This window comes from Helobdella robusta (genome assembly GCF_000326865.2).
Source record: "Helobdella robusta unplaced genomic scaffold HELROscaffold_3, whole genome shotgun sequence".
Lineage (NCBI taxonomy): Eukaryota > Metazoa > Annelida > Clitellata > Rhynchobdellida > Glossiphoniidae > Helobdella > Helobdella robusta.
In genome coordinates, this window is record NW_008704501.1 from 8,671,510 (window position 1) to 8,685,827 (window position 14,318).

At 33.2% G+C, this 14,318-nt stretch overlaps 4 protein-coding genes across 4 annotated transcripts; 2 read left to right on the top strand and 2 right to left on the bottom strand.

Annotated features, from left to right (window-relative positions):
• Nucleotides 1-1,722: 1,722 nt before the first annotated feature.
• HELRODRAFT_161967 (hypothetical protein) lies at nt 1,723-5,461 on the bottom strand (the record flags this gene model as incomplete). The annotated part of the gene is made up of 6 exons (XM_009021835.1): nt 1,723-1,779; nt 2,024-2,109; nt 2,332-2,409; nt 3,602-3,723; nt 3,857-3,969; nt 5,420-5,461. 6 exons carry the CDS (start codon nt 5,459-5,461, stop codon nt 1,723-1,725), a joined length of 498 nt encoding a protein of 165 aa, XP_009020083.1.
• Nucleotides 5,462-7,273: 1,812 nt separating this feature from the next.
• On the top strand, nt 7,274-7,799 carry HELRODRAFT_128195 (hypothetical protein; the record flags this gene model as incomplete). Its single annotated transcript, XM_009021836.1, has 2 exons — nt 7,274-7,422; nt 7,721-7,799. Coding segments are annotated over 2 exons (228 nt in total), but the record flags the coding sequence as incomplete, so codon positions are not given.
• A 288-nt stretch (nt 7,800-8,087) lies between these two features.
• Nucleotides 8,088-10,624, bottom strand: HELRODRAFT_161969 (hypothetical protein; the record flags this gene model as incomplete). The annotated part of the gene is made up of 11 exons (XM_009021837.1): nt 8,088-8,309; nt 8,396-8,541; nt 8,623-8,733; nt 8,830-8,917; nt 9,027-9,113; nt 9,203-9,495; nt 9,563-9,599; nt 9,691-9,888; nt 9,982-10,164; nt 10,219-10,339; nt 10,527-10,624. The coding sequence occupies 11 exons, from the start codon at nt 10,622-10,624 to the stop codon at nt 8,088-8,090; spliced, it is 1,584 nt and encodes a 527-aa protein (XP_009020085.1).
• Nucleotides 10,625-11,519: 895 nt separating this feature from the next.
• HELRODRAFT_161970 (hypothetical protein) lies at nt 11,520-13,478 on the top strand (the record flags this gene model as incomplete). The annotated part of the gene is made up of 6 exons (XM_009021838.1): nt 11,520-11,549; nt 12,114-12,235; nt 12,336-12,456; nt 13,049-13,117; nt 13,278-13,344; nt 13,423-13,478. 6 exons carry the CDS (start codon nt 11,520-11,522, stop codon nt 13,476-13,478), a joined length of 465 nt encoding a protein of 154 aa, XP_009020086.1.
• Between the last annotated feature and the right edge of the window lie 840 nt (nt 13,479-14,318).

Sequence of the window (14,318 nt, forward strand, 5' to 3'; positions counted from 1 at the left end):
CATATAATGCTTTAAATAAGTCAATATATTCATTTCACAATTATTTTTGTCAATATAAATAAAGAAATTGCTTTTGTCTGGTAAAATACAGTGGCCAAGTAAAGCCGTATGTTGGCTTAATCGGATTTTTTTTCATATTTAAAATACTATGAGATCAATCAATTAATCAATCAACCAACCATTCATTCAATCAACTAATCAACCAACCAACCAATCAATGAATCATATTTGAAAAATATTTGCAAGGCTTGTTCAAACTCGAACAAACACTTAACTGTACAGATCAATCAACCAACCATTCATTCAATCAACTAATCAACCAACCAATCAATGAACCATATTTGAAAAATATTTGCAAGGCTTGTTCAAACTCGAACAAACACTTAACTGCACAGATCTACAAACAATTTCGAGATTTTAGTAAAGAAAGAAAAACACAATAGTTGCTTTTATTAAATCAAGAAATATCCAAAAACTATATAACCAAATAAAAAAACTAGAAACCAGTCAACATTTAATAAATAATTAAATAAATAAATAGACATTATTAAAAAGATTGTTCAAATAGGTAAAACTTAAGGCGACGACGAGAATAAAATGTAGTTTTGTTGGTGTGGGGCTGTGAAGCGAAAACAAACACATCACAAAAAACTAGTAAAAAGTCGCAAGAATGGTAGTCAGTCACCTACCTACAATTAAATTACTCTCAGGGCCCTAGCTTACTTATAATCATTAACTCAACTCACCTACCTACAAATATGTTTTTCTACGTTTTTGGAATTTTACATGTTTTAGGTATTTTATTTTACATATTTCAGCGTTTTTATTTTACTTGAAACTTTTTAACTAATGTTAAGCCCTAGCCTACCTACGATTGTTCAACTCATCTCAATCCCTAACTTACCTACGAATTAAATTAAGTCTGGTAAAGAAAATAGAAAGTTGAAGAAAAACATAACAACAGCGACACCGAATGAATGGATGTTGTGTATGTGTGTGTGTTTTATTGATGTGTGTGTGTAAATGTGCGGGCGTGTACTCTCCAAAAACTTCTTCACTCACTACGGACGAACCTCCATTGCACCGACCATCATCTGACACGCATCGATGGAATGAATTTGACCGGATACTGAAAAACACTAAATTAAAAAAAAATAATTCTTTAAAGTAAAAAACAAGCCATTGAAAAAAAAGGCAACTTATCTTATCTACCTACTTCTCAGACTACTTCTCCATCACTTGCGAAGTTCAGAGCGGATCTCAAGACCCATCTGTTTTCAAAATTCATTGAGGAGCGCTGTTGAACATCGCGGAAATAGCGCTTTATAAGCTAATTGATTGATTGATTAATTGAGATGACAAATTCGAGTACTTTCAATGGTACGATGGGACAAGAACAAATTTCTTTTAATATTATCTTCAACGATCGATCGGAACGATCATCACGAGACCACCATCTGAAACATGCTGACGCCCACCACAGCCCACCTCTCATCATTCTGTAAAAAGATATTTTTATTAGCTTAGTAGTAAATCAAGGAACAAAGGAACGAACTAATAAATGATGAATTGAATGATTTAACGAATGAATAGAATGAATCAATTAGTGGAGGAATAATTTGAAAAATAGTGATAAAATGAATGAGAAAAATTAAAAAAAAACTAAGTCATACTTCAAAAATCGTCGTTGTTGTTTTCTTCAAATTGTCATCGGAACGATCATCATGAGACCAATATGTGAAACGTGCTGACGCCCACCACAGCCCACCTCTCATCATTCTGTAAAGTTATTTTTATTAGCTTAGTAGTAAATCAAGGAACAAAGGAACGAACGAATAAATGATGAACTGAATGATTAAATAATTAGTTAAAAGAATGAATGAATGAATAGAACGAATTAACGTCAATTAATGGAAGAATAATTTGAAAGATTGAGGAAAAAAATGAATGAATGAGAAAAATAAAAAAAACGAAACTAAACCTTACTTCAAAAATCGTCGTTACTTCAATCCATTGCACCAACCGCACCGACCACCACATTCAGATCGGCACACAAGATTTCATCCGAACTTCTGAGCGTCAGTCGAACAGCCAACGCGCTGATTCTTCCTACACCACACCATCATACGTAAATCATCATGAGACCACCATCTGAAACGTGCTGACTCCCACCACTGCCCACCTCTCATCATTCTGTAGACAATTTTTTTATTAGCGTAGTAGTAAATGAATGTTAGAATCTTAGAAGCAAAAAATTATAAAATGGAAATAATGGCAAATAAATAATAACTGAAAATAATAAAGAGATTAAAATGTAAAAAAAAAACTTACCGTCGTCCATTCGACAAAGACAGAATGTTGAATGCTTTCCGGTTCCTACGTTGTCCTCCAAAACTGGTGCCAGTCCTCCTCGAGATTGTTGTTGAAACACAGCCAGTGTTGATGGAGAAAAATAAAGAGTAGATTCTCATCAGAAAGCTTAGCGATGCTTGCATCTCAAATTGCTTAATAAAAATAATCCTATCTACCTATTCAATTACCTTAACTAATCTATATTAAATTGTTAATGGTACGATAGTCGAAAGTCCCCCTTCATTCTCCCTCCTTGCACAGAGGTTCACCGACAGCCAGGGCACCGGATAGTAAACCATTGCCGTGCGGATAGTAGACTATTGCTGTGCGGATAGTAAACCATTTGCCGTCCGGAAGCCGTGCGGGTAGTAGACTATGGCCATGCCGCATAGTAAATCATTACCGTGCAGATAGTAAACCATTGCCGTCCGGATAGTAAACCATTGCCGGTTCACCACTGGCCACCAAGGCTTACCTCTGACAAGGGACTTCAAAATTCAGAGTCTATCGGCTATCGTACCCTCAACTTACCTATTCATTACAATTAAGCCCTAGCTTACCTAAAATTACAAAACTCAAGAGCCCAATTCATTGGCCTTTCGGCACCCACCCCACCACCTACGTAATGCCTTGGGCTCCAACTTAGTAATAATAATATAAAACTTAAACCCTAAATCTATTAATGAGTATGTGTTACAACGTAGCCTTAACTTACCTATTCATTACATTATGGCCTTAACTTACTTAAAATTAAAAAAACTCAAGAGCCCAATTCATTGGCCTTTCGGCACCCACCCCACCACCTACGTAATGCCTTGGGTTCCAACATAATAATAATAATAATATAAAACTTATAATTAACCTACCTATCGAAACACTTACAGCGTTTCAATTTACATTACAAGATTGTTCCTAGAATTACATTATTGCCCTTAACTACCTATGAAATTAAATTACTCTCAACCTTAGTAATAATAAATTAGAATGTGCATTGAAAATAAAATTACGCTCAAATACTAATATATGTGTTTATCTATGTGTTTGTGTGTGTGTGTAATACGCTAATGCGTGTAATGTAGATGCAAGAAAAAATAGAAGTGATAAACTTACGCGCCTACCTATTCAACTACATTAGTGTTGGATGCTTCCTATCTATCCTACCTACAATTAAAATTATGCCTATCTAACCTACCTATATAGCTACTTAATGTAATTGTGTGTGTGTGTGTGTGCGTGTAAGCATTCTTACTTATTTTTAAATTACAGAGAAAAAAAAATAAAACGTATCCCAGCCAGGCGTGAATTCTTTGCCTCTGAATGAATGAACGTAGCCTGACATCTTCCATGATGAACTCCTCTGGAAGCTTCAGCCTGAATGAAATGAAAAAATCTTTATTTAATTAATTTAAATGAAAATAGAGAAACGAGCCGCGGTGAAACCCGCCAGCCGGAAAAGCCAGCCAATTGGCAAAAAGAGAAACCGCAAAGAAACCGTAAAACGTACCCCAGCCATGCGTGCATTCTTTGACACTGAATGAACGAACGTAGCGTAACATCACAACTATTCTGATCTTCCACGATGAACTCCTCCGGAAGCTTCAACCTGAATGAATGAACCTGAAAGAACCTAAATGAATGGACAAATCTTATTTATTTAATTAATTTAAATGAAAATAGAGAAACGCAAAGAAGCCGACCGGTCGGCAAAGAAAAGAACCTCAAAGAAGAGGTAACTCTATATAACTCTATATAACTCTATATAACTCTATATAACTCTATATAACTCTATATAACTCTATATAACTCTATATAACTCTATATAACTCTATATAACTCTATATAACTCTATATAACTCTATATAACTCTATATAACTCTATATAACTCTATATAACTCTATATAACTCTATATAACTCTATATAACTCTATATAACTCTATATAACTCTATATAACTCTATATAACTCTATATAACTCTATATAACTCTATATAACTCTATATAACTCTATATAACTCTATATAACTCTATATAACTCTATATAACTCTATATAACTCTATATAACTCTATATAACTCTATATAACTCTATATAACTCTATATAACTCTATATAACTCTATATAACTCTATATAACTCTATATAACTCTATATAACTCTATATAACTCTATATAACTCTATATAACTCTATATAACTCTATATAACCATACATACCACCACATTCAATCAATAAAAATCCCACTAAAACCAGGAACCACCGCGTACCTGTTATATGTATGATGTGAAACAAATAAAAAAAAACAAAGCAAAAAACACACCACCAAGTTGAATAAAAGAATAGAAGTCCCTAACCTACTTATGTAACTAAATTACCTTATGCCCTAGCCTACCTATATGATAAATTAATTTTTACCTCACCTACCTATGTTTCATTAACTTAACTTAAGACTCATGAAGAAAGAGAAAAAGGAGTAAAACAGAACATAAAATACTACCACAAAAACAAACATGATGTATGTATGTATGAACAACCGCTAAAGAACCCACCTAAAATATAAAAAATACAACATGCAATCACACAAACCACAGGCATGCAAACTCTATATAACTCTATATAATAAAATAAATAAAAAAATAAAATAAAATAAATGAGATCAGGCAGACTGCTTCATGCGAGGCAGAATGCCTGATCTGATTTTCACGTTTTTTCAGCTCCTATTTATACTCGTTTCAACCATACACTTTCACCATTTCAATCATTCACATCAGTAAAAAACTTATTTAATATATGTACTACAGTATTATACAGTCTTAACCACAATGCCAACAGTACTAAATTGACGTCATCGAACGAACGCCTTCGAAATTTTCTGATTGGCTGGTTGAATCTGCTATATTGCTTTTTATATAAAACATATAATCTTATTAATTATTTGTATACATGGATTCTAGTAACTTTATATATATATATATATAAATTCATTATAATTGCAACAGTAATCAATGCTACATATGTACGCCGCAGTTCAAAATTTTCGGGGAGAATTCAAAATAGTTTGAGATCACACCTTGCTTAACATCCGATTCCAAGCCGAGCTAAGCTGAGCCATTATGCATAGATTTATAAGCGCTTTTATAATAAAATTATGCTCACTTTATATATATAGTATATAAATTTCTTATAAACGCAACAGTCGTAATCAGTGCTACATATGTGCGCAAATTTTTCTGGGAGAATTCCAAATAGTTTAAGACCACACCTTGCTTAACATCCAATTCCAAGCCGAGTCGAGCCAAGCTGAGCCAATATGCATAGAGTTATAAGCGCTTTTATATTAAAATTTTGCTCGCATTATATAGACTATATAGTATATAAATTCATTATAAACGCAACAGTAATCAGTGCTACATATGTGCGCACGCAGTTCAAATTTTTCTGGAGGAATTCCAAATAGTTTGAGACCACACCTTGCTTAACATCCAATTCCAAGCCAGCCGAGCCAAGCTGAGCTAATATGCATAGATTTATAAGCTCTTTTATATTAAAATTTTGCTCGCTTTGTATATATATAGTATATAAATTCATTATAAACGCAACAGTAATCAGTGCTACATATGTGCGCACGCAGTTCAAATTTATAATTTATTATAAATTTTATTTGATGTTTTTTAATTAGTCAGGTCACAATCATCATCATCATCGATATCGCAATGAAATCAAATTGAGAATTTTTTATATTAAAAAAAGTATCTTTATTTATTTTATGATATTATTTTGTTCAATAAGATACTGTTTGATACATATAACTAGAATAAATATAACGGCCTTCGCTCACTTTCAACGGTTGAACAAGGAGCTCACTTCTGGAGGGGAGATGGAAGGTGAGGTTCGAGTCAAATGTTACGGTAGTATATTTACTAATTACGGAATATTGCTTTTATTTAAAATGTTAAAATTTTATTTTTTTAAATTGTTATTCAATATGGTAATTAATTACTTTTATTTGATATAAATTTAAACAAATAAAATCGACATTACCGAAAATAATTAAAAGTTGCAAAAATTGAGATTCTTTGCATATCCCTGCTTCAACTCATGAGAAAGTGTTGTTTAATGGTAAATAGGCCTCCCCTTGGTCCGAAACATATATAATATGGCTCAAGACTATTGAATCCCAAAGTTAAACATTTAAAACATATATATATATAATTTAATTTAATTAATAATTGAATAAGTGAATACTTTGAAACCGAGAGTTTTCTTTTGCTTAGACATCAATTTAAATATTTCAGATGAAGCGCCGCACAAGTTTTAAAATTTTATATTAAAAAGTTATAAAAGTAAACTTTTTGCATTGCTTCAAAAACGTTTCGTAATTTATTTACTGTTCTGTTCTTTTCATTTCAAATATTTTAATTTGATTAGTTTTTTGTCAATTTTTTAATTTTTTAATTTTTTTATCAGGTCATAAAGTAAAGATTTAAATTAAAGAAACCCTGTGTTCTGCCTCCTATAAGTCTACAAGTTGTAGAGTCTACAACACCCAACCACACTGGCCAGACGAACAAAGCATTGAATAGCATATCAATATTATATTATGTAATTATAATATATATATCAACTGACACACTACAGCACCATCATGTACAAGTGCATGCTGATGCAATTGGTTCTTATCCGAAATCTTCCACAACAAATCTTCACCAAAAAACTTCATCCTTCTTATTTGACAGTTTCTTCTGCTCTTTCTGCAAAGAGTTTTTATAGATTTCAACATTCGAAGATTTTAAATCCATCAGCATCATTAAATGAATTTAACATTTATAATGGTACATCACATATACTCAACATTAATAACAACATTAATATCAGTAGGCAGTTTCATACAAATCCAGCATTATGTTCTGGCCAAAAGTTGTGTATCTCATACAAATGTAAAGTTTGTAATAGCAGATCTTCAAAAATATTCTCCAAGCATTCATACGAAAAGGGCATTGTCATTGTTAAGTGCCCTGGTTGCCAGAGTTTACATCTGATAGCTGATAATCTTGGCTGGTTCAAAGATTTTGAGTAAATATTAGCTATATACTGTTTATGTATATCTATGTTTGTGTGTGTGTCTGTGTGTGTGTGTGTGTGTGTCTGTGTGTGTGTGTGTCTGTGTGTGTGTAATCTGTTTTATTCTATTTTAATTATATTTCAATTGATATAATTTAAAAACTTTTTTTTAATTTAGTGTTTTACTTTTTACTCAAAAGTAAATTTACTTTTGATTTGCATGTGCATGTTTGGTTTTGATACTTTCTTCTATAACGTCAACCAGTTGCATTGTAATTTTTCTACTCAACATTAAAATGATTGTCTCCAGGTTCAAAAACGTTGAAGAATTCCTGGCTGCAAGAGGCGAGGAAGTGAAAAGGGTTACAGAGAACAGTGGTGATTTGCTGTTTTTCGATGATGACGGCATTGAAGATAATGACGTCAACAAAGCATTGGTGGGTGCTGGAGAGAAATTTGATAAGGAAAACGTGTGATTGACGCATTGTAAATGTGTTTTAACTATTGCAGTTTTGTCATGTAAATAAAGAATGTTTGACTTGTTCCTATTTGAAAGTCTTAATTTATCATACGTTGACGATTTACGTTCTATAATTTCGAAAAGCTGTTTTTAACTTTATTCAATTCGTTTAAAGTGAAAAGACTTATTAATTCAAAACCGTTGTTAATTTATAATGCTAAGAAGGCTGCATCTTCATGAGTCTGTACCCCTGAGGTTTGGAGAAATCGAAATACAATTCTTTAGGATTTGTCGGGTTGTACGTATCGAAGATTTCGAGGAACCGTGGAAGCACGTTTGACGGGAAGATATCCAACTTGAGGTGGCATTTTATGGCTTGGTTTCTCGTCACCATCGAAGCTATGATACTCGCTCGCTGCTTCTTTCGGGTCTCCGCTATCTAGTTTTTACAAATTTTAGTAAACTATAACTTTGAAAAAAAAATTTAAGAGATTATGATAGCTAAAATGTCGTCTACCTACCTACCTTCTTAGAAAGCTGAGTGAATTTAACAGGTGTAAAGTTGTATAAATCAGTTTTAAGGACTTTGCATTGTTCCATTTTTGAAAAATTTGGTCTCCCGGCCGGGATTTTCAGGTGGTGAGATTGAAATTCGCTAAGGATTCTTTCCTCTAAAAGTTATAAATATATTTGTAAGTGTTCCTTATGTTATTTTTCGAAAATTTAAAATGTAAAAAATGCTCCTGAAATACTTTTTTTCAACGCTAGAGCTACAGAAAAGTTCTTGTACTTGTCGAGCAATTTAATAATTCTCTGCCTGCGGCTTGGGCTGCAGCATATCGGGTCATAAATTCCGACTTGTCCTGTTCAAATCAATCAAATTATCAATCAATTGCTTTTTCAATTAGTAATTCAACTAATTCCTAAGTGTTTAAATTGATTTTGAACTGACAACAAACCGAAAAGATCCCTAACAACTGGGATCCACTGGACATCAGGCAGAGCACTTAAGAGGCATCCATTCGTAGAATATATGTCCAGAATTGTCTGTTTCGTGTTGTTTTACCACGTTATAATTAGTAAATTAATAATCATTATTGTAATAGTGATAATAATTACAACTTATATTTCAAAGTTGGTTGATATTGGCACTAACAGTCATCAAAATATCGCTTATGTAATGTTCGTCCAGCTTGTTCATCTTAATGTGGTGTATGAACGGATTGAAATTTATATTTCTAGGCTGAATGAAATAAAAAAATAGCTATTTAATTGAATAATTGATGAATAAAGTGTATTTCTGTACAAAATGTAGCTTAAACTCAACACCACCTTGCACTTTTTTTGAACGGACTTATCATGTTTGCAGAGGTTGGCCGCCTGTTTGTAATACTTGAGTGATTTGTAATAAGGTGAGCATTCAAAATTTGGCAACTTTTTGAATTGTTCATTCAAGTTATCGTAGATACACTTGCTGAGTCGATCGAAGCAAACGATTTTGCATTCGAAAAAGTGTTGAACTTCCGGAGGGATTCCATCTAAGGTGATGTTTAGGCAGACGCAAGTGGCGGCTACCGTGAAGTAAACCAGTACGCTGTACAGGATGCTCTGAATTTCTGTTATTTCTAATTTTTAAGAAAAATTTATTATTGATTTTTTTTTGTTACGAAATAAAAATTTGTTTGGTGTAACCCGATTTCTGATCAGAAATCCCAGGCCTCGAGGTAAGCTGTTTTGTAATGTAGTTTGTGATCATATTTTTACGTGCAAACTGCAAATTTCACTTAATATATAGAACTCTTATAGATAATGGAAAAAACTTTTTTGATGAGGTCTAGGCATGCCAAACTGTAAATAAACTCGTCGAAATCGATGTTTCTAAAGTCAGTTTTGCACTGGTGAATGTATCTGAGGTCGTCGAGATCAACGCTCGTTATGCCAATATCCAATTCTTCGATGAGTTTGTACACTTTTGCATTGCTGTTAACAATCGGAGGCGTCTCAATTATGTCGAATATCTAAAATTTGTGGCAAATTTTTTCAACTTTTAACTTTAAAAATCGTTTTCTATTGAAAGATTCTAAAAAATTCATCTAAAAATGATCACATACTTTCATAAAAATGTTAAATTTTTTTTCAGGTAACTCAATGAACCACGAAGGCGGCTTATACTTTTTATTATTGTGCATATACCTTTCTAGCATTTCTGCATGCTTGGCTTTGTCAGTAGTACCGTAATCTTTAAATGAAAAAACAATTTTTGCCATTATTTCAAGTTTTATAGAAAAAATTGACTGATGAATTATTTAATGAATAATCAAAATTAATTCACCGGCCAAAAAATTAACTTTAAAGGGAGCGGTACTAGGATGAAAGTAGGCCCTGGTGAGGGCAGTATTTTTTGCCCTTCTTATGGCATCACTAATGTCGCTAAATTTACCTAATTCTTTGTCACTTTTATCAGTAGACCTGAATTTTTATAAATAGAAAAGTCATGTTTTTCATATAATATCATTTATTTTAGAATTTATAAATGATTGTTCAATTGAAAAATAGTTTCTTTAATTGAAAAACTTGAATAAGATTTGGGCATGATATGATTTAGTGTATTTTAATTGTTTTTATTATTAGTTATAATTATTTTTATTATTATAACCAGAGATAATTCTTGATCTTCTTCCTCCTGTCTTTATCCTCCTTGGTTTTGCTGATGCCAGCACACTCACAATCGATGTCGTCTATATCGTCAGTCATTTTATAATTTATTTATTTTTTTGTTTTGAAAATGACTTAAAACAAAATAAATGAACAAATATTAATAAATAAAGCTCAAACGGGCATATGACGTTTACAAAGATATGAAAAACCTGAGGAACAGAATTATCATTAATTTGCGAGTTTTATTTAATAATCTATGCTATAATGTTTTCTGAACGATAAATAAGCAGTCATGAAATTTAAATTTCTTCAAATTAGACTTATAATTTACTAATTTGTACATTTTATACCAATTTTAGGCAAATTTTTCACTTTGAAATAAAAACCTTATCTGTAAATATAGATCTCAAACCTTAAATAACTTCTAGTTTAATTCTTATTCTATTCTATATATTTAAACTTCTAATGCTCTCTAACTAAAAAAAACTAAATCCAAATCCGAAGAAAAGCTTTTAAAAATAAATCGTAAATTAAAATGGCTGGTAACAGAGCAAGTTTACTGGCGGAGATGTGGAAAAACTTTAAAAAATCAATAGTGATTTTTCGGACAAAAGATAAGTACATTGGGGCTGATGAATTTGGGAACAAATATTATGAAAGAGAAGCCGGTAATAGTTTTTTTAGTATTGTTTATTTTATCAATTATTTTAAAAATGTGAAAAATGATGATGACTATTTTTAAAACTAATGCGTTTTTATTTATAAATTCATATTATTAAAATATCAGTAGTTAGAAATTTAATTCTACTAGTAACTAATATTAACTTAAACTAAACTAAACCCTTTTTCATCTCACCTGATCCTAATCCAAATTTTTATTTAATTGAAAATTGTTTTTTCAAAGTGTAGATACAACCATAGGTATAAAAAGACAAAGAAAGGTTATACCCATAGACCCAGACCAAACAATTGTGCCTAAATTACCTGTAGAATGGATGAGTTAGTGTGTAGATTAGGGATGGTTGGTTGTTTATATGATTGAATGATTAATTGATTTTTATTTGTTTTCTATTTGTTTTTAAACATTTTAATTTTTATTTTTTTGTCTCAAGCATGGTTACAAAATAGAAGATTGGATCCACCAACAGAACAAGTGAATGAATTAATTGATGATGGCTGAATGATTAAATAAAAGAATGAAAACATGGATAGATCAATGAATTGATGAATCTATGAATGAATGAATTAGTGATGAATGGATGGATAAACAAATGAATGAACAGATGAATGAATAAATAAATAAATATGAACTTTTTAAAATTTTCATGCCAGGAAATTGAAGAGAATAAATTAAATACAATGAAAGTTCTAGCTAGAGCAGCTAAACTGCAACAGCAAAAAGTATGTATGTATGTATGTATGTATGTATGTATGTATGTATGTATGTATGTATGTATGTATGTATGTTAAAACCAAATCATTGACGAATGACACCAAAAGCCAAGCGTCTGACTAAATTTGATTTTATTTGCTATAATGTCACTCAACCCCGTCGGCATTCAACTCCACATTTTCCAACACACAGACGCGCAAAAACCGCTGCAGAATGCACGAGATATTATTCATAGCAAAAAAATATTCTCTACTATTGCCTGACATAATACTGATATTTTTACAAATCCGATTGAAAAACCCGGAGGTGTTACGGTTCATGGGGCCGAGGACCTCGATACAAATCGGTAAAAACTCCATCGAGGGGAGAGCTCCGTCGTACTTTTTGATCTTCTTTTTGATGCCCTGGTTGCAGCCAAGCCGCTTTCTTTGCTAGTAAGCTGCACGTAGCGCTCAGCAAAGGTGCCCGGAACGGTAACGTCCCACGCCAAGCACCTGTCGGCTCTCCAAGGGATCAAGGTACACCCGTCAGGATGGTTCCTTGAGAACCGGGATTGAAGCCTTGGAGAAGAGCCGACAAATGTAATCGTTTAGCGCTGAGTGACGTAGTTGACGGCCCCCACCCAGGCGACAAACCAAACCGTGGTGCCCAAACTCGTCCGCCCCAGCGCCACATCGGCACGTGTATTTATTCTGAATGACCAGGCCAAGTCTGAAGCCAATGGCAAATCTCACAGACTCGTCGTCAAGCCTGGTGCCCACAGAGGTGTTAGGCCACGATCTCAACCACCCACAGCTGGCAACGCTGGACATGGCCAACAAACGAGCGGTGGAAAAGTCGTCGCCGCATGAAGACAACAAATTTTGAAAGATTTTTTTATATTCTTCGTTCAAAATTTGGACGTGCGTACGGTCCCCCGGGGCGGACACTGGGGGAAGAATATCGCGGCAACGAAAAAACCGGTGGAGCAGGGAAGACTGCAGGTCGAGAGTGGCAGCGCCAGAAGAATTATAAACAACGGGAGCCAGCTGAACCACGCTAAGCAACCCCAGCCCACCAAATCGCACCGGCAGCTGAGCCTGGGACCAACCACTGTCAGTCACTTGAACATTGCAAATCGACGACAGGGCGGTGCGCAGGGCTCCGTCAAATTCGCCCAATTTAGAAGGGTCAATGTGTTTAGATGTACGCAGGAAGTACATCAATTACGCAGGAAGTATGTATGTATGTATGTATGTATGTATGTATGTATGTATGTATGTATGTATGTATGTATGCATGCATGTATTTATGCATGTATTTATGCATGTATTTATGCATGTATGTATGCATGTATGTATTGTACATCATTTTTAGGTTCTAGATGCAGGCAATAATAATGATGCTAAAACAGGCAAATCAACTCTAGAACAGATTAATGAAAGTATGATTATAATAAATATTATAAATATTTATTAATATTAATGAAGTTATTATTGTTATTATTTACCTTACTTCTCAGCGAAACAGTTCCCAATTTACGAAGAATACGAAAAGGTTCCTGGTGAGAAAAAATAACTATACAGAGAAAGGATGAAGATTGAAAAGATTATGAATGTTGCAAAAATTAAGAAGTTTATAAAATTTATGCAAAGATTACGCTTAAGAGGAGATTAAGAAGAATTTGAAATACATAAAGATTGATTAATGGTTAAACTTAGTTGTCTTTCTCTCTCATACATTCAAATTATTTCTTATTGGTCTGTGTGTGCGTATGTGTGTGTTTGTGTGCGCGCGTGTGTGTGTGTGTAATTTATTTAGCGGATGACTTCCTGGAATAAAATTGCCGTAAATATATGTTTGCGCTCTTCTGTTCGCATGTTTGTACGCATATGTTGATGCGTGTTTTTGTATACATGTGTGTCTCGGTGTGTTGTGCGTGTGTGTGTGTATCTGTCTGTCTGTGTGTCCGTGTTTGATCCGTATCTATTTATAAATAGGTGAATAATTCAGTGTGGCATGCGTGTATTCAGTGACAGGTTGCCGATTTCGGTAATGGGGTCCCGTCGGTATTACGTCGGTTATTGTTTATAGTACCGGGTTTTTTTTAATGTCGGAATTTAGTCGGTTATTGTTTACGTCCGCTTTTACATCGGTTATTTATACCGGATTTTTGGTGACGGTAAGTCAGTTTTTATTTAGACGGTTTTTTATTGATATTTTTGTTACAAAAATCATTTTGGCGTATGTATGTGCGTGTGTGCTATGCGCACACGTGTATGTACTTTTTTCAGGAAGTCATTTACAATGACGGTGGGAAGAAAATGCTGAAAAAACATTTGAAGATAAGTTCATCTGGAGAATGAAATATACTGCGAAGGAGAGCATAGCAACAAATAAAAATAACAATAGGCACCG